Source organism: Canis lupus, chromosome 5 (assembly GCF_003254725.2).
Source record: "Canis lupus dingo isolate Sandy chromosome 5, ASM325472v2, whole genome shotgun sequence".
In the NCBI taxonomy this organism is placed as follows: Eukaryota; Metazoa; Chordata; class Mammalia; order Carnivora; family Canidae; genus Canis; species Canis lupus.
This window is the reverse complement of record NC_064247.1, coordinates 4,948,553-4,968,598: the sequence shown is the minus strand read 5'-3', so window position 1 is coordinate 4,968,598 and position 20,046 is coordinate 4,948,553. Positions and strand designations below refer to the sequence as shown.

The 20,046-nt window shown below is 42.2% G+C and overlaps 2 protein-coding genes across 12 annotated transcripts in view; both read right to left on the bottom strand.

Annotated features, from left to right (window-relative positions):
- The window catches only part of NFRKB (nuclear factor related to kappaB binding protein), a 38,889-nt gene extending 27,065 nt beyond the window's left edge, over positions 1 to 11,824 (bottom strand). The window contains exons 1-4 of one of the 6 annotated variants that reach the window (XM_049109756.1): positions 11,693 to 11,824; positions 10,170 to 10,248; positions 8,256 to 8,411; positions 5,714 to 5,915 (exon numbers count right to left, since the gene is read on the bottom strand). In XM_049109756.1, coding sequence (XP_048965713.1) covers positions 5,714 to 5,915; positions 8,256 to 8,390 — 337 coding nt within the window. In that variant the 5' untranslated portion in view covers positions 8,391 to 8,411; positions 10,170 to 10,248; positions 11,693 to 11,824. Of the gene's footprint in view, positions 1 to 5,713; positions 5,916 to 8,255; positions 8,412 to 10,169; positions 10,263 to 10,718; positions 11,199 to 11,692 lie in introns of those variants that run through there. The other 5 variants (XM_025464906.3, XM_025464907.3, XM_025464911.3 and 2 more) reach the window with 5 other exon arrangements.
- A 1,349-nt stretch (positions 11,825 to 13,173) lies between these two features.
- The window catches only part of PRDM10 (PR/SET domain 10), a 96,447-nt gene continuing 89,574 nt past the window's right edge, over positions 13,174 to 20,046 (bottom strand). For all 6 annotated transcript variants that reach the window (XM_025464905.3, XM_049109753.1, XM_049109755.1 and 3 more), the window contains 2 exons: positions 18,289 to 18,392; positions 13,174 to 16,161 (listed from right to left, as the gene is read on the bottom strand). In XM_025464905.3, coding sequence (XP_025320690.1) covers positions 15,961 to 16,161; positions 18,289 to 18,392 — 305 coding nt within the window. In that variant the 3' untranslated portion in view covers positions 13,174 to 15,960. The remainder of the gene's footprint in view (positions 16,162 to 18,288; positions 18,393 to 20,046) is intronic.

The following is a 20,046-nucleotide window of genomic DNA, read 5'->3' as shown; positions in this document are numbered from 1 at the left end:
AGCACGCACACACCAGGTTGGGGTAGGAGGGGCAGGCTCCCCTCTGAGTAGACAGCTGACACCAGGCTCTATCCCAGGACCCTGGGATCATGACCTGAGCCAAAGGGAGATGCTTAACCGACTGAGCCACCCAGGCGCCCCTGCCTTTACAATTCTTAATATGGCTACTGGAAAATTTTAATTTGAACACACAACTCATGTAATTTTTTTAAGGATTTATTTTAGTGTGTGTGTGTGTGTGTGTATGGGGGTAGAGTGAGGGAGAGAAGCAGATTCCCTGCTGAGTAGGGAGCCTCACATAGAGCTTAGTCTCACAACCCTGAGATCACCTGAGCCAAAAAAAACAAGAGTCCAACGCTTCATCAACTGAGCCACCCAGGAGCCCCAGCCCATGTAATATTTCTACTGGCCTGCACTGGGCTAGGTAACAGTGAGAAAAGAAGAGAGTAGTACCAGATGAAGCTGATGAAGCTGGGTAAGTGGGCAGGGGCCAGGTCACATACAGCCTCATAGGCAATGAATTTTATTTCAAATGACAGCAACTGTTAAATATTCTGAAAAGTGAGGTTTTAAGAAACTCGCTCTGGTAGCTACGTGGAGGTGGCTACTAAAGCAGCCCGGGCAAGAATCATCAGTGAAGAGATGATGACTGAAAGCAGGCAAGTACAGACGTAAGAACAGAGCCTCAACAGCGGTAACACAGACAGGAACAATGAGTGGAAGAGGGGTTAGCAAAGGAAGTAGGGGTGGGGAGAGGGGAGGGTGTCAAAGACAGAGGAGGAAACAGAGGCCAGGGAAGAGTCAGTGATGCAAAGTGGGGGAAAGTCTCAAGATGAAGAAAGTGGTAAAGACAGTAGATGTTGGGCCCTATGGGAGCACTTGACTGCCTCAGTCAGTAGAACATGCAACTGTTGATCTTGGGGTCATGGGTTCAAGTCCCATTTGGGTGCAGAGCTCATTAAAGATAAAGATAATAAAATTAAAAGGAAAAAAGAACTGTAGATGCTGTGCAAAGACCAAGTAAAGAACTAAAAACCATCTACTGGGGGGGAGGGGGAGGCACCTGGATGGCTCGCTCAGTCGGTTAAACAACCAACTCTTGATTTCAGCTCAGGTCATGATCTCAGGGTCATGGGACCAAGTCCTCACGACAGGCTCCACACTCAGTGGGGAGTCGGCTTGGGATTCTTCCTCTCTCTCAGCTCATCCTTCTCTCTCTCAGCTCTCATACTGTGTGCTCTCATACTCTCTCTTGCTCTCAAATAAATCTTTTTTTAAAAAAATAAAAATAAATAAAAAGCATAGGCTGGTTTGGAAATTACATGCTCGCAAAAGAGACATGGAAAATGCTCACTGAAATAACTGGTGAGATATGTATACGGACTATATATCAGATAACAGACTGTCAATGTTACATTTTATATTTATATACAAAATTTAAATACAGAAAAATTCTGTATTTACAGTATTTCTGAATTTGACCATGTGTTCTTATTCTTTAGAGATAAATGCTGAAAAATTTAGGGGTGCAACGTCTGCAACACTCTCAACTGGTTCAGCAAAAAATGACAGCAATAATATGTACAGAAATAAAAAGAGGGTAAATGTGGCAAAACGTTAACAGTTGGTGAGTCTGGTGAAGAGTACAGCTGACCCTTGAACAACATGAGTTCAAACTGTGTGGGTCAACTTACACTTGAATTTTTTACAGTCCACACTGTAAATGTATCATCCTTCTGATTTTAATAGCATTTTTGACTTTAAAAACACAATACGTAATGCTCATGACATATAAAGTATGTGTTAATCAACTGTTATAGCTAAGACTTCCAGTCAATACTAGGCTATTAAGTTTTGGAGGAGTCAAAAGTTTCACATGGATTTGTGACCAAGTGGGAAGCAGGCACCCTTCACCCCTGCACTGCTCAAGGGTCAACTGTATATAGGTGTCCATGATAAAGTCTTATGACTTTTCTGTATGTAGCTCAGATTTCAAAGTAACAAAGTCGAGGGAGACAAGAGGTCAGGGTGGCGTTGGAGCGCTCCCTGTGAGATAATCAAAGAAGAGCCACCAGGGAACAGGGGCAGAATGAATAAAAGGGACAAGTATGCAGGTCTTTCAATAAGCCTGGAGATAAAAAGGCAAATGACAGAGGACAACAGAGGAGACAGATGGTCAAGGACTTTTTTTCTTTAGTGTGAGACCCCTGAACACACCCATAGGCTGAAGAAGAACAAGTGGAGTGAGGAATAATCTAGAGTGAATACACAGGACGGAAGGGATGGTTCACTGAGGAAAAACGGTTCCAGAGGAGGTGAAGGATAAAGGATCAAGAGCAGAGGTTAATCTTAAACAGAAGACAAAACTCCTTCTTCCTCTGAGACATGTAAAGTAGGTCAGACTGGAAATGAATACAGTGAGCTGGGGTGCCAGCTGGAAACAAGAAGCGGGAAGTTTATGACAGAAGATAAAGGTATGAAGCAGGAAGCAAGAATTTGATTAGCATGTGGAACTTAAGGAAAAGGTAAATACTTAAAACAGAATCAGAAAAGATAACCAGGGACGCCTGCGTGGCTCAGTGGTTCAGCCTCTGCCTTTGGCCCAGGGTGTGATCCTGGGGTCCAGGGATCGAGTCCCACATCAGGCTCCCTGCATGGAACCCGCTTCTCCCTCTGCCCCTCCCCCTCTCTGTGTGTCTCATGAATAAATAAATCTTAAAAAAAAGAAAGGATAACCAAAGGTGAAAGCAGACTGATAACCATGGTAATGCACCTGTCTGCGGCAACACTAGAATTGAAATAAGACTGCCGAATGCTGACAGAGTGAAACCGCAGGAATCCTTCTTTGACATTCCTTGTTTGCATCTTCACATCACCATCATACTGTGTCGGAGAGAAACAGGCCAGCACAACAGGCAGTGCAAACAATACACAAGGTCCCTGACGTAACCCCTCTAAAACCAGGCAGGCTCTACTGGAAAAGATGGTTTATGCCCACCTGAGGCCCCTGGCTGCAGGGAAGTAAACCTCTGCCAACGACAGAGGAGAATTCCTCTTTAAACCAGTAACTCACCAAAGGAGGGAATGCTAGTTTTAAATGAGCTGAGATAATAAAGTTTTGCAATGATAAGCCTGTCCACTCCAGGCTTTTGTAGCTATCATGGTATCTAGTTTAACAAAACTCAAGGAGATGCACTCTACTTTCAGGGCCTCCTGCCAAGACAAAGTCACTCCAGAAAGGGGAGAAGAGGCTTCCTCTGCTCCTCTCAACTGAACGGAGAGTAATCTGTGGCTTAATAGTGGCCCCAAACCATTCTGCAGTCTCCAATGTAGTAACTGATTCAGGGCAAGGATAGTTAATGGATGTTAAACCACTGAGTAAAACCAAGGCTTTTGGGAAAGAAAACTATCACATGGTCCCAAATATCATCCTACATTTTTCCTTAATTATGAAGGTAAAAAGGTACTGTTACAATCAGTATGCCCGGCAGACACCACTTAACCAAGTGATCAAGCACATCATCAACACTGGAAACACCGACATTGCATACCTCCTAAGGTAACGTGGGAAAGAAGTAACACGTCCATCTAGTTTTCTTGGCAAAATGTTTGACCCAAATCTGATGATGAGGAAACAAGAACAATTCCCCAGAAAGCAAGATATTTTACAAGTGTCCTGGGCCCTTCAAAAGTATCAGTGTGTTTTTATGGAACCACAGAAGATCCCAAACAGCCAAGGCAATCTTGGGAAAGTAAACAAAGCTGGAGAGTCCATGTTCCTTTATTTAAAACTACACCATAAAGCTACAACAATCACAACACAACAGTAGTAGCACAAAGAGACACACAGATCAATGAAACAAAATAGAGTCCAGAAATAAACCTAAACTTTTAATACACTCAATTAATTCACAACAAAGGAGACAAGCACATACAATAAGGAGAAGAGTCTCTTCAATAACCGGTGCTGGGAAAACTGGACCACTTTCTTACATAAAACACAAAAACTCAAAATGGATTAAACACTTAAATGTAAGGCTGAAAATCATAGAACTCCTAGAAGAAATCACAGACGTAAACCCTTGGGACATCAATATAAGCAATAAAGCATTATTTTTTTTGGCTCTCTCCTCAAACAAAGGCAACAAAAACCAAAACCAAATGGAATTACATCAAACTAGAGAACCAAGGAAAGCAAAGGAAACCATCAACAAAACAAAAAGGCAACCTGTTGAACAGGAGAAAACATCTGCAAATTATATATCCAATGAGGGGTTATTATCTAAATTATATAAAGAACTCCAACTCAACACCAAAAAATTCCTAATAATCCAATCAAAAATGGGCAAAGGATATGGTTTCATGTGACCAACAGACACATGAAAAGATGCTCATCACCAACAAAATGCCAATCAATCAAAGCCACAAGATATCACCTTAACCTATGAGAATGGTTATCACCAAAAAGACAAAATAAAATAAGTATTGATGAGGATGTGGAGAAAATGGAACCCTCGTGCACTGTTGGTAGGATGAGAAATGTAGCAGCTCTGGAAAACAGTATGGAGTTCCTTAAAATATTAAAAACTGAGCTACTATAGCAATCCCACTTCTAGGTATTTATCTGAAGAAACCAAAAACACTAATTCAAAAACCATATATATGCATCCCTATGTATTATGTATTATTATGTACACAAGTCAAGCCATGGAGCAACTAAGCATCCATCAATAGATGAATGGATGAAAAGGGATATATGGATAAATAGTTTATGTATATAATGGACTACTACTCAGCCTAAAAAAAGAATGAAATCTTGCCATTTGAGACAACATGGATGACCCAGAGGATATGCTTACTCTTCCACAGAGTTAACATGTAAGAACTTGTACGGTTACAGATAGTAGCTAGATGTATCATGGTGATCATGGTGATCACTTGAGAATATACCTGAAAATCAGGATGTACACCTGAAGATAATATGATATTGCATGTCGACTACACTTAAATTAAAAAAAAAAAGTCATTGTTTTTGAAAGACAAAAGAAAAAAGGGCAGAGGTTCAGGAAGCCAAGAGATGTGTAACCCAAACACAATGCATGAACCTTGAATAGATCCTAAATTTAAAAGGAAAAAATAAAAGAGCCACTATAAAGAAGATTTAGGGAAGACGTGAGAATATTTGAATATGAGCTCTCCTATGATATTTGATCATTATAAAATTTCTTGGGTGTGATAGTAAGACGTGATGATATAGTAGAATGTCCTTGTTAGGAGATACATAAATACTGAAGTACTTGGCAGTAAAGTATCATGTTTTCTGCAGGAAAAAAAAGTATATGTGTGACATACAAATACACATATACACATACATATGTACGTGTGATAAAGCAAGTGATAAACAACTATTTTGAAAAATTTTTAAAGACTAGTCATAAAGAGTGCTTATACGACGCTAGTAATGCTTTATTTCTTGATCTGGGTGGTGGTTACACAGTTAAGTTCATTTTACAATAAATCAATGTATTTCTTGTGTAAGTTAAAAATTTTTATTAAAAAAAAAAAAAAACAGTCTAGGCAAAGGGTCCCACATGGTCTGAGTATCAATCAGTACATGAAAATAAATAGAATATACGAAGAAAGAAGCATTCACATAAGTGAACACACTCTTACTCTTCCACTGCTCTCAAAGACAGAATGCCAAGCTACGTACCTCGGAAAAGTTTCTGGGCAATGTGCAGAGGGTTCCCAAAGCGGAAGTTCTCCCCACTGAACAGGGCTAGGATGAGCTGATTTTGCTGCTCAAAACTGTCTTCAGGAAAGTGAGGCAGAAACTGCTGGAGGTGTTCACGCTGAGAGTCACTTAATACTTCTTGCCATGTTGAGAGGCTGACTACATCAAAGAATATCTCAGGCTAGGACAATCAGGAAAAGCAAGAGAAAAATAAACAACAGAAAAGCAAGCTTTAAATTTTTCTGTGAGTGGCAAAATATACACAACATAAAGTTTACCATTTATCCATTTTTAACTGTACAGCTCAGTGGTATTAAGTACATTCGCACTGTTGTGCAAACATCACTATATCCAAATTTTCAAGTTTGTTTAAACCAAAACATCACTGATCTTAATTCAATTCACAAATCTTAGAGATTAGCAATAACTACATATAAAAATCACTATCTTACACCCAACAGTAATTAATAATCCAAAGAAAAAATGACCTCAGTAGAGAGAATCTCATTTGGAAACCATTTCTACCAATAAGGGGTAGGTAGGATGGACAACTGAATTTAGTTTAAGACGAGAGGAAAGAAAAAGTTACGGAGGAAAGAACACGAGGGGTTGAGTCACCTGTGAAGAGTGACAAGCAGCAGGATGGAGTTCATTTTCAGCTCAACTATACACCGTTTATCTGTCTTGTATGTGCTGAGTACTAAGCGTGTATCTGTCTTGTATGTGCTGAGTACTAAGCTAGACTGGCATACACACTGTCAGAGCGGGAAACAAGCAATTACAATGTAGCCTGAGAAGCACTGGTGTATGTACACAGGAGCAGCCCATGTCCCAGACCCAAGGTATTGGAGAACAGAGAAAGTAACATTTAAAAGAGTTAAGGGGGCAGCCTGGAGGGCTCAGCGGCTTAGTGTCGCCTTCGGCCCAGGGCCTGATCCTGGAGACCCGGGATCGAGTCCCACATCAGGCTCCCTGCATGGAGCCTGCTTCTCCCTCTGCCTCTCTCTGTCTCTCATGAATAAATAAATAAAATCTTAAAAAAAATAAAAAATAAAAATAAAAGAGTTAAGGAATAAAATAAAGAAAAAAGAAAAAAAACAGTTGAAGCAGGAGAGTTAAAACTCCACAGAGCAGAGGCGTCTGGCTCAGTCAGTAGAGTATGCAGGTCATAAAGTTCAAGCCCCACACTGGGCATAGAGATTACTTACAGATAAACAAAAATTTAAAAATCCATAGAGCAAAATCATAAAAATGGAAGAATTACTATAAAAGAAAGGATAGCAATTACCTGTGGGTGTTTGAATGGTATTAGCAGCATTCTACTTCTTAACCCAAGTAGGAGCTACATGGCTGTTTTATCACTCCTTAAACTGTATATACACCATATATATATGGATTTATTTATATACTCTTACATGTGATAAAGTTCACTTTTCTAGTAACGATGACAGTTGAGGCAACATATGGCTAGTGCAAGGATACAAGGGAGAGGGAGCTGCGGACAGAAGACAGAAGAGCAAGGGACCTATAAACATGTTAAGCACTTGCGACGTTATCTAAGGACAATGGAGAGCCACCAAATGGCTTCAGCAGAAGACAACCAGAAATCCGACCACCTACCAGGCATCTGTGCACGCATGTACTAGAGCACCTCAGTGTCAAAGATCTTCCCCTGCAAAGCTATTTTTTGGACACCACTTTATTCCTAATATCTCAGTGTCTGCCACAATTAGGCACTTAATAAAACAAGTGTTTGCTGACTAGTGTGCAAAGAAAACGTGGATGAGAAGAATCTGTCAACGTCAGTACTTATTACTTCAGAAGGCAGAGAGAACAAGCAGTGGCTTTAATTTTATCTATGTTTGATATATTAGGGAAAAAAATCTGAACCAGGTATGACTAAATGCAATTATCTCTAAAACTGGATGATGCACAAATGAGTGCTTGCTATAGGACACTCTACACCTGTCTGTATATGTGGAACACAGCAAAGTGAACAAGATAACTAAATACAGGCTTTGGCACATATAGTGTCTTGCACACAATAAGCGCTTAGTAGGTGATAGCTACCTTAGTGATAATGATGATTACACAGCCTACCTGTGAAAGGAGCCAAAAGCACAAAATCCCAACCCAGGACACGTCCTATTAACTGACCGGAGGGTTACTTTACGGACAGATACAGTATGTTGGGTTTTGTTTCATGATCCACAATGTGAGTAACCAATTTAACATCAACATTCATAATTTTGTTCTTAAAATATGTAATTTCTTGTTAACTGCTCAAAACTATCTGGTTAAAAATAAGGCTTAAGTATATACCTTACACTTTCTTCTCGAGTCACAGTATTAAAGATGTTACATTAAAAGAGAAAGAGAGAGAGATCACTCTGGCTGCAATATAGAAAATGAAACCAAAAGAAGCATAAAAGACTGAAAACTTGTAAAGTGTGGAAAAGGCTTAGGATTGTGGTTAGGGGCAAGGTGCCAGAGAAAAAACGGTGGCACTGCTACTACTTACGTCCTCCAGAAGGTCCTCGGGCAGACTAACCCTGGTGCCCCCCAGGAGGCAGTCCTCCATAATACGTGTGCCATGGCCATCTCCACATGGACCCAGTTCCAGGGGATCCGTCAGCATATGGTCCAAGGAATCCATTGTTTATGTGCCACAGATAATCTAGACAAATACACGCAGTCATACCTCCAGATAGAAAGGCAGGCTTCCCAGGGATCTGATTGATACCGATGCTCCTTCAGAAAGTATTCTGACTCAGATAGTAGTCAAACTCAAATCTAGTTTTATACCTTATCTTCATACCCTCACTACAGCTACACACCTCTTCTCTCTTCTATCACAGCATTCTCATCTCAATCTTCAAATCTTTTCTAGTTCGGCCTCTTGTTCCTCAGAATGCTCCTAGAGTAACACCCAAATTTACAGAATTTCTTATACGTTCATTTCACAATGAAGCAAAATGAGACTTGGAGATTAAATGATAAGCAGATCAGAGTTCATAACTTTGACTTCTCAGGCCAATAATCTACCATAAAATAATTTCTTGGGGCACCTGGGTGGCATCTGCCTTCGACTCAGGTCATAACCCCCAGGTCCTGGGATTGAGCCCTACATTGGGCTCCCTGCTCAGCCGGTAGCCTGCTCCTGCTTCTCCCTCTCCCTCCGTCCCTCCCTCTGCTCATACTTGTGCACACTCTCTCTCAAATAGATAAAAATCTTTTAAAAAAAATTTCATAAAAAAATTTAACTATTACTGTTGGTCTTTTTAGTAATCCTCCGTTGTGCTTGCACAAAGAAACATCACCCATATAGACTAGTAAAGCTCAGACACTAACAGTAAGTTTTTTAATGAGGGCCTATTAAGTGCCGGACCTTTTCACGCATCTCATTTAATTCCTACAACTTGCAAGACAAGATCTTCAGATCTATTCCACAGACATTAAAACTGAGGATCAAAGTAGATATATAACTTACCCAATCTCAGGGTAATGAATGAATGAAACTCAAGTCTGCCCGACTACACACACACATTTTTAACACTACACCTCTTGTATAAACTCTCAGTTGGAATTATGAAAGAGGAGTATGTTAGTATGACTTTAGTCCACATAAACTCTGGGGTTTCCAAGCACCTGACCGACCACAACAGCCAGTAAACATAGTAGCCAATCTACCAACTAAAGGTCCATCTGAGGGCAGCCCAGATGGCTCAGCAGTTTAGCACCGTCTTTGGCCCAGGGCATGATCCTGGAGACCCAGGATTGAGACCCACATCAGGCTCCCTGCAGGGAGCCTGCTTCTCCTTCTGCCTGTGTTCTCTGCCCTTCTCTCTCTCTGTGTCTCATGAATAAATAAATAAAATCTTTAAATAAATAAGTAAAAATAAAGGTCCATCTGGTATTTATAACCACGTAAATGTAATGCTACTTTTCTCCTTCCTGTAATAACTGAACACTGCTGGTCATCTTTAGAAATAGACATATCAAAACATCTTTACAGGGGTGCCTGGGAGCATCCAACTCTGGGTTTTGACTCAAGTCGTGATCTCAGGGTGGTGAGATCAAGCCCCAAGTCGGGCTCCACGCTCAGTGAGGAGTCTGCTTGAGACTCTCCCTCTCCCACTGCCCCTTCTGCTTGTGCTCTCTCTTTCAAATAAATAAATAAATCTTTAAAAAAAAATCTTCAGAGAGCATCTTGTTAGGCAAATGGCAAGTATCATCTGTAAAGCTGAGGCCATAGGATTGAACACAGAGAGCATGAACTCAGTCACTCTACCACTCTGCTAAGTCAATTCTATCTCCTAGGCCTACCAAATGGACTAACAAGCACGATTAAATGAGAAAAAAAAAAAAAAAAAAGACTTAAGAGTCAAGGTGCCAAACTTCTAGCCCAATCTCGGTGACCTAAGGCAAACCTTACCTTGACAGGTGTCGATTTCCTTACTTGCACGACAAAGGGGAGCTGCACCAGGTCTTCTGTTATTTCCAACCTTGGAGTCCTACAATAAATAATCTCCAGATGGAGGACACTTTATATGACTTAATGCACTCATATAAGCCATCATAATTTTTTTTTTTTTTTTTTTTATTTATGATAGTCACAGAGAGAGAGAGAGAGAGAGAGGCAGAGACACAGGCAGAGGGAGAAGCAGGCTCCATGCACCGGGAGCCCGATGTGGGATTCGATCCCGGGTCTCCAGGATCGCGCCCTGGGCCAAAGGCAGGCGCCAAACCGCTGCGCCACCCAGGGATCCCAAGCCATCATAATGTTAACGACTTCTGATTCCAAAACTCTTTTAAACGATAAAAAGCAGAGCTGTAATACTACTACTAAAATAAGTATGTTCCCACAAATTATTTCAAGTTCTACTTTAGAGATTTCAGATTTATGTAAAGATTCTGCAGCAAGATTAGTGCTGGGTAAAGCAGATGGGTCTCCAAACGACTGTGCTCCGTCACCTTTCAGTACCTGGGGATTTGCGGCATCCTCAACATTCTTGGTGCCTAAGGAACTGAAGCAGGTGAGAAAGCGCAGGGTGCGGGAGTCTAAGAAAACTTTAAAATAGCGAGATTTGCAGAAGCAACCTGATGCTTAGAGCAAGGTCCTCTTTACAAACTGATGCAGAACAGGGTAAAAAGGGCAAAGCCAGGGTTCCAGTGACTCTTGGAGGAGGATCGCCCCCGTTTCCACAACTTGTTCGCAAGTTTCTTCGACTACGACAGACATGTAGCTGAATTTAATCTATTCGAGTGGCCACCTCGGCCCTGCTACTATTCTGAATGGGATCTCAAAATACAAGACAGCGGGGGGCTAGCCCGAGGGTCGGAACCCCGGAAGCCAAGGATTTCTGGGTCTTGCGGCGGCCGGGACCTGCGTACCGGCCCAGCGGGGGGGGCTCCCGCACCGGGGCCAGCCTTGCCCCCGGGACCCTCCCCAAGGTCCCCAACGCCCAAGCTCCACCCGGGGCTGCTTCCGGAGCAAACGCCGGCTCCCAACCCGCGGGCCTGCAGCTAACCCCGCCCCGCCCGCCCGCCCCTCCGAGGCCCCGCCCCCAGGCTGCACCTCCGCGCACACGGCCCCTCCCCCACGGGGGCGCCTAACCCTAACCCCGCCCCCGGCCGCCCGTGGCCCCGCCCCCGCCCGCCGAGGCCCCGCCCCTCCAGGCTGCCCCGCCGCGCGCTCGGCCCCTCCCCCACGCCGCGCCCGGCCCTAACCCCGCCCCCGGCCGCCCGTGGCCCCGCCCCTCCAAGAGGCCCCTCCGCGCGCTCGGCCCCTCCCCCACGCCGCGCCTAACCCTAACCCCGCCCCCGGCCGCCCGGCTGCCCCTCGCCCGCCGCCCTGCCCCGGGCCTACGGCAGCCGCGACCCTCGGGGCCCGGCCGCTCGCTCTCCCCGCTGCCCGGCCACACGCCGACCCTCCCGCCGTCCCGGGCCCGCCCTCACCTGAGCCGCAGGCGCGGGTCCCCCAACCCGCAGCGCTTCTCGGCCCGCGGGCTCCGGGACGCGCTCGCTCCCGCAAGGCGTCTCAGTGCGTGCACGCTCCGGGCTCGGGCGGCGGAAGGGGCGGGGCCGCGCGGGGCGGGGCCTGGGGGCGGGGCCTGGGGGCGGGCGGGGCCGCGCGGGGCGGGGCCTGGGGGCGGGGCGGGGCCTGGGGGCGGGCGGGGCCGCGCGGGGCGGGGCCTGGGGGCCGGGACGGGGCCGCGCGGCTGGGTTGGGGTTGGGCTGCAGGCTGCGCGCGGCCTCTCGGTCTCACCTGCCGCAGAAGCTTGCGGAGCGCGGCTTTAGGGGCAGCCCCGGAGGCTCCGCGGCTCAGCGCTGCCTTCCGCCCGGGGCGTGATCCTGGAGACCCGAGATCGAGCCCCACAGAGGCTCGTGCATGGAGCCTGCTTCTGCCTCTGCCTCTCTCTCTGTGTCTCTCATAAATAAATAAAATATTTATGAAAAAAAAAAAAGAATCTCACTGTACTGAATAATAAAGGTACCTATTTTAAAAAAAACATAAAGTGCATCTTTACCTGGCCGGGAGCTGAGGCCCGTTTGCAGGGCGCGCCCCCTGTCCAGCCTGCGCTGAGCTGAGCACTCTCCAGCCCGTAGGTTCCCGGGCACTGCTCCTATTTTACAGCGGAGGAAACTGCAGCTTCGTTGAGTTTCAGGGAGGAAAACGCAGGCTCGGAGCCTGTGCCCCTGTCCCGGGCCCCTGGTGTTCGGAAAGAAAGCATACACACGTCGAAGAAATACGTTTAAAAACGTTCCTCTTGTGGACAATCCAGGCCGGTCCCTTTCTCGTTCACTGGGTCTTATTAGAACAGCTTCAGACGACTTGATCCACAGCCACTCCCTGCAGTCGTGCAGAGACCATCCTTTGGTCTCTCGACTGGATGGAAATACGTCTGGGAAGCTGCCAGGCGAAAACGAGCCTTCCTCCCTTGTTGGAAAATAGTGGTTTCCAGAGAAAGCCCAGTCTTTGCTCCCCTGCTGGCTGCCCACCTGCCCTTAGTCCTGCCTGTTAGACCACGGGAGGTTCTTGAGTTAGAAACCACCAAGTAAAGGGCAGGGGAACACCATTCCATAGTTGTCATCCCTAATTTCACTTACATTGTGTGCTAACCAGACCAGCGTGATCCAGAGTCAAAACATTGTAAATTGAAATATTAAAAAAAAAAAAAAAAAAAACGGGAGGGGTGCCTGCGTGGTTTAGTCGGTTAAGCCACAACTCTTGATTTCAGCTCAGGTCGATCTCAAGGCTGTGAGATTGAGCCCTACCAGGCTCTCTGGTCCTCCAGGAGTCAGTTTGAGACTCTTTCCCTCTGTCCCTCCCCCTCCAGCAATCGCTCTTTCTCTCTCTCAAATAAATAAAAATCCTTTTTAAAAAAACTAACAATCTCAGTAGTTCTTGTAGCTTCACGATACAAACAAGGAAGATGTTTATTAAAAAAAATATTTATTAATTTTTACACCTGCTGAGTAGCACAAGACTATTAACACTATAACTCACTGAATGTACAATAAATGTTCACATTTAAATAACAGGATAGGGTCAATATTTTCAACCTGCGGGTCAGCCTTAGCATCTCATGAAGTGCTTTTTAGCCCTAGATATCTTGAGAGTTTTTTGAAAGGATAATTCCAAATCAGAAAACAACTCAAGAAGATCAAAATAATAGGTTTTTCCAGAACAATAGGAATTTTACATGATGAAATGGCTATTTATGCGGACACAAATCAAACAATAAAAATGTAAAATCTGTATGTAACCTATTCCAAAATTTTCACACTGCACTGATTGAAGTCTAGCGTGCCGATATGTCCTAAGAGAGGCCACAATATAAACATTGGCTACATACATTTTTTTTCCATATTGGTCTACAGATGGCTCATAACCAACCATCTCTTCAAATCCAAGTCCTTTTGAAAAATCTATTAACTTGGAATGAACGTGGAGAATACCTAATCTTAAAGAAGTGTAGTTTGGCTTGACTGCCACCTGCATCTCTGGTTGATAACATACAAATTAGTTTTAGATCCTTTGCCTATTCCACATAAGTACAAAAAGAGAAAAAGGAAAAAAAAAACTTAAATGGGGAAAAAAAAACAAAGAGGTCCTTTCAAACCATTTCCGTCTGTGTATTTTACAACTTGAAATAACTGGCATGAAATGAACATTCCGTTCAGTGATAGTTTTCTCTTTTCATCAGTAAGTTACTCCTGAGGAAGGGGGGGGTACTTTGCTGGTTCAAATTAAGAAGGACCCAAAAGGGCCAGATTTAAGGTGTGAAAATTAAAACTGGACCTTTAGCAAAGTCTAATATTCTTCGTCTAGCAAGTCCGTCTAGACTGGACACGAGAATATTTACAATCGTTACATTGTAGGACGTTGGGATCCAGAGTCTCTGCTTTGTGACTCAGGTTCAATATTTTCTATTGAAAACATCAACGTGACATCTTTGTTACCAAAGATAGAGTCCAATCCCTAGGGTCTACACGTTTCCCAAGTAACTTTCTCAAGTTCTTTTAGGGCCCAAATTTTCAGGGATAACTAAATGAATGAGGTCTCAGAAATAAAGTGCAAAATCTACATATTAGTTCAGTTATTTCAACAGAATCATTTCCTTTTCAAAAAGGTATCTGTACTATAAAGAAGCTATTATACTTTAGTTTATAGAACCAGTTTTAACCCAGAAATGTAAATAAAATACATTAGTTAACTTCATTTGAAATAGAAGTTAGGTCTTTCTGTTCAGGAGTGATAAGTTCTATCACATGATAATTATTCTAAAAATGTGTTGGTATGTCATAAAAAGTTGCTAAAATACGTACTGATTTCTGTGATGATTTATGTGTACAATTGGAATGCAGAGTAAAAAGGAGGGAAACTTTTCCCCCCGTTGAATTCATAGCCAACAAGACAGCAAACAGGAACACATACAAGAAAAACTGTCACTGAGGCAGATTTTTTTCCCCTCCCAAATGACAGTGTAAGATGCATAAAGATTGGATTTCTCCCACATCCATTATAATTACCTTGACATACAAATGGTCCCCACATTTTAATTTTTCCCCTAAGTGTGAAGTTGGTCATCTTTCCAAAAGGTCCAGATGAGTTACAATATGTATAAGTTAAAAATGTTAAAAAAAAAAAAATGAGGGCCACCTTTCCACCTAACCTTAAAGAATGTTCATTTTAAGACAGCATAAGAAGTACTAAAATACACTGGATGATGTGAGAGTTGAATGTACACCTGATAAGAGCAAGGAACTTATCCTTTACCAATGAATGGTAAATGGATCCTGCAAGGCAGGACAAGGTTTCAGTGCTTTTCACTTTATAGATATGTAATTATCTGAGTAATTTTTCTTGGTATCGAGATTTCAAATACCTCCTTTTTAATACACCACAACCAGAGAAGGGGAGGCAAAATTTTTGTGTAGGAGTTTAAAATCTGCTGACATCAAACAAACCTTTTCTCTTACAGGGAGTCTACCACTGTGGAGTAATAAAGTAAGATCTCTCAGACCAGGAGGTTCTGGTCTAAGTGGCTGAAGGCCAGCATCTGTGCAAAGCACTACCAATAGTAGCCCAACAATAGTTTTTCCCAAAGAGGCAAGTTGTTGTTGTTTTAAATCAGCAATAAGAAAAATCTAGACGACAGTTTTTCCTTCAGAACATCACTATCAAGCCTCTATTTCATCATCTTTATTATTATATTCAATAGGCTCCCTTTGTTAAATTACTGAAAATGCAAACTCAGTAGATGAAGCAGTTCTGACAGAATAAAATGCCCCTCTCCTTTGGTGCCATGGCTTGGAATGAAGCGGTCCAGTGGCCATGGACTTGGCACATCCTTTCTCCACCTTTGGTACAAACGTGATACACCACTTAATATTTCCACAAAGGAAAAGTAAGGCCTATCAATGTGTTAAAAAAAAAAAAAAAAAACCAACTCAGGTAACAAGGTGAAATTTCTCCACCTTGAAATCCACTTTCCCCTGAAAGATCTCCATTCCATGGCAGAAGCTCCTAGAGTCAATTTGGTAAAGACGACGTTAATAAAAGAAGCCCAAGTGTGTGTAGAGTGTCAAAACTGTGGTTTCCAAATTCTTGAGTGAATGATAAATCTTAAAAAAGAGTTCCAAGTATTGGAAGCTTTCGGACTTATGGATGAGAAAAGACATGATGTGACCGCTGGATTCAAGCTCAAGGGTAGAAGAAGTTAAGGTTTAGTGATATGCACTTCACTGCTCCCATTCCCATTGGTGGTGGTTGTAATGATGTACTGTGTGGGCTGTTGTTGGCTGGTGGTCTGGGGGTCCAAGTCACTGTGTGAAGCTGCCGGAACCTGGACTCCTGCTGAGAGAGCAGAAGCTTGCTTTTCTTCCAATTCTGGTTGACTTTCTGATAACACATAATGACCCTGGGGGGGGGGGGGAAAAGATCTTTAGAAATCTGAAGTCTAACATGGGGGAGGGGGACGCTCTTGGTGGAGATAAAAAGTAATAGGAAAGGAAATGTTATAACATGACACCAAAATAGGCACCTTTGTGAGATGTTTTATGTAAGTACTTTAGAGGGGATGGATCAGTCACAGTAATAGACTACAAAGGTAATTTAAGGGACTGCCTTAGGTGTTCTACCAAATAATATAGCGAAGACCTTCATGTACAGAAATTTGCATTATAATAGTAATCTATGTGGCAAAGGAAACATGAGCTATTGTACTGATCCTAAGAATTTAGAAATTCTTAAAATAAGATTGCTGTCTGTCAATTAATATTTAAGAGTAATACAAAATAGAACACAGAAGAGATATTTAAAGTTCCCATTAAAAAAAAAAAAAAAGTTCCCATAAAAAGGCAGAAAGACTCCCAAGTCAGGTAGTCAAGGTCAGTGGTTCCTAGACTTCAGAGTCTCACAGATCAGCAAATTAAAAGTAATAATAAGTATCCCCAAATTTTATTTTGCCAAGTAGAGTAGATTTTAGGATGATACTCTCAAATGAGAGAAATTTTAACACTCAAAAGTATAAGAAGAGTACAATCTTAGAATAAAGTCCCTGACACTGAATCAATTTAGCTTTATGAAAAGATGCATTGTCATTATTTTTCCTCTGATCATGAAGACTTCACAGACTTGGAGTAGCTATTTCCTTAAGTTAACATTTTTAAAGAAAGAATGTGTCCATTGACTAGGTGATTGGTTTGCTGTATAGGCTAAGAAAAGAGAAGTCACAGAGGAAAGCCCTGTGCCTTCCAAGCTCTGTCCAGAGAAAAAGCCATAGCCAAATACCCATTTGATGTATCTAGGGCCATGTGCTCTGAGTCCATACTCATTCAATCTCGGATTATGATTTAGTTTTCCATGTGGGTCTTTTTCTAGGAGGAGGGGGCTGGTTCTCAGCCTACTGTCCATGAACAACTAGGTAGTCACAGGTGGGCTAGAGATTCTATGAACCCTGGAAAATGTACATTAAATTTGTGTGTGCGTGTGTGCGTGTGTGTGTGTGTGTGTGTGTGTGTGTTGTGGCAGGGGGAGGGGAATGTCCTTGACTGTAATCAGGTTCTCAAATGAATTCCTGGCCAAAAAAAGGTAAAGAGTCAGTGGGTCCCACCAGGAGTAAAAATTTCACTGATTATGCCAACGAGACTATTCCATTTTACATTAGGTATTGTCTTCACTGATAATAGTGTTACCCTGGATTTACATATCTCTCCATAGTCTAATTAATGTGAGTTTGTGTGCTAAGAAATGGCTAAGCTCTCAGTATGCTTTCAAAGGGAAAAATCAGGTTTTGAAGCCACTAGACTACCCTGCTACTCTTTGAGACTTCTTGGGAAATAGTCTTCCCCTGGGAACATCCCAATATCCCTAGTCACTTAGGAGTATGTTTCATAATTTAAACTTAAGATACTCTGTTTTCTAATTACTTAGAGGCAGACCAGAACAAACCAGTGAAGATAAAAACAGAGGTAGCAGGTACAACTAAAATTGACCTGCCTAATCTAAATATAACAAGATAATTCACGGCAATGTTCTGCAGGGGAGGAGGGTTGAACGTTTAAAATAGCTTAAAAGAGCTCTGTAACATATTCATTCAATTATTCTCTCCCAATCCAGCTGAGGACCAATAGTCATGAATACTTTCCACAAAGCACATAAAAAAGGTGATCAATTATGAATTGGTACATATTTGGATCTAGGAGGTTCATTATAGTTACTAATTGCACAGGTATTTATCGACCATTTGTTATAGTCCAGCCTCCTGAGCAAGGCACTGAGAATAAAGAGATAAAGACTAAGACCCCCCCCCCCAAAAAAAAAAAAAAAAAGACTAAGACCCAGCTTTCAAGGAATTCATTGTCTGCTAGGAAAAGATAGACAGTAAATCAGTAATTAAAATAAACTATAATAATTAATTATAATACAGCTCCATAAGGAGTTATGGGAATACACAGGATGTACTTCTAACTCAGATAAGGAAAACTGAGGAGCAGAAAACAGAGGGTACAATGGACAGGAAAGCCCTCCCGAGCAGATCACTTACCGGTGTAACTGCCTTTACTTGGCCAGAGGTGACAGGAGTGGCCACACCACTGTCTGTAATCACAAACTGACCTGGAGGAAGGGTCATCATTTGAATCTCTGATGCTGAAAAACAGAAAATATTCATACTTAAGTGGTCTCAGATTCTAATACAAGTTGTAGAAACAAATACCTAACCAGTGGTCACATTTCCTTTTTTTTTTTTTAATAAATTATCCATGTATTTTTTTTTTTAAGATTTTATTTATTTAGTCATGACAGACACACAGAGAGAGAGAGAGGCAGAGACACAGGCAGAGGGAGAAACAGGCTCCATGCAGGGAGCCTGACATGGGACTTGATCCCGGGTCTCCAGGATCACACCCTAGGCTGAAGGCAGTGCTAAACGGCTGGGCCACCGGGGCTGCCCTGTCACATTCCTCACTGAGAAATTTTCCATAGATTTGCTTGCTGTAAGAGTCTTGTCATGACATGATTTCTTGACATGTAAAAGTCTTATCATGATATGATCTTGATACTCTGATAAAGAATGATCAGAGGAAGTTAGCAGAGAGTTATAAAATATCAGAAACAATCAATGCATCTCCCCCAAATGTGGCTTCTAAATATCCATAAGACAAATATTCAATAATTTTTTTAAAACCTTGAAATAAGTTACAAAGGTTTACCTGTTAGCTTAATATTTTTATCTTTTACATCCAGATTTGAATCACTGGCAAATGTATGCACACACTATTGCCTACTAATCACAACTTAATCTAACTTGAAGTTTATTTCACCACCAGTGTTATTAAAACAAATTAAAAACAAAGTTCACCCTAGTGTGCAGTTGATGGTTTTTATATAATATTTTCCTCTTAAAGGAACCAAAGTTTCTGGCTTTTGTCCGATTCCAGTGCTGGTGTAGGAAATGTTATAAGTTGAGCCTAGGTCAATGACCTAGATGAAATGGGATCACACCAGCATGCAAGATGCTATAAGAGACTATGGGGTCATGCAGAAAAGACACAGGGGCCAATCTGAGGATGTTCCCATTGGCCAACAATGGGATAATCTGAGCATTAATAAGGGTAACAACTTCAGTAGTTTGAAACACATCTACTGTGTTGAAATATATGAGAATAAAATGATACTAAGACACACACATATATCCCTCACTGCTCACCTGGGATAATACTAAGAAAGAACTCATTATTTTGAAAACTGGTAAATAAAAGATATGAACTAGATATATAAAGCATTTATCCTTCCTTTCCTGTGCAAACTGTGCCTCAGAGTAACCTGTCAGTTAAGATAAAAATTTTTCTTTACAAAAGTTTTCTAGGGGCACTTTGGTGGAGTGCTCAACTCTTGATTTTGGGGTTGTGAGTTCTAGCCCCATATTGAGTCTAGAGATCACTTAACAATAAAATCTTAAAAAAGAAGAAGAAGACGATGACGACGACATCTTCTAGCTGATAAGTGAGTAAAGGATGATAGAATCAGAACATGACAACTTTGTGATCCCTAATGAAACAGTGGAGCAAAGGGAAATGACAGACAACCAAACATTATGTGCCTCCTGACAGAAGTACACACCACCAGTTAGAAGTATTTTGGTGGAAAAAACTGAACGTCAATTTGATCAACCTCCAATCTACAGTGAATAAAAAGGACAGGAGAAAAATCTTAAATGATAACATAGAGATGACAACAGCAAAATCTAAAACATGAGAAATTCTAAAGAATAAATGACCCAGTTTCTTCAACACATAAATTG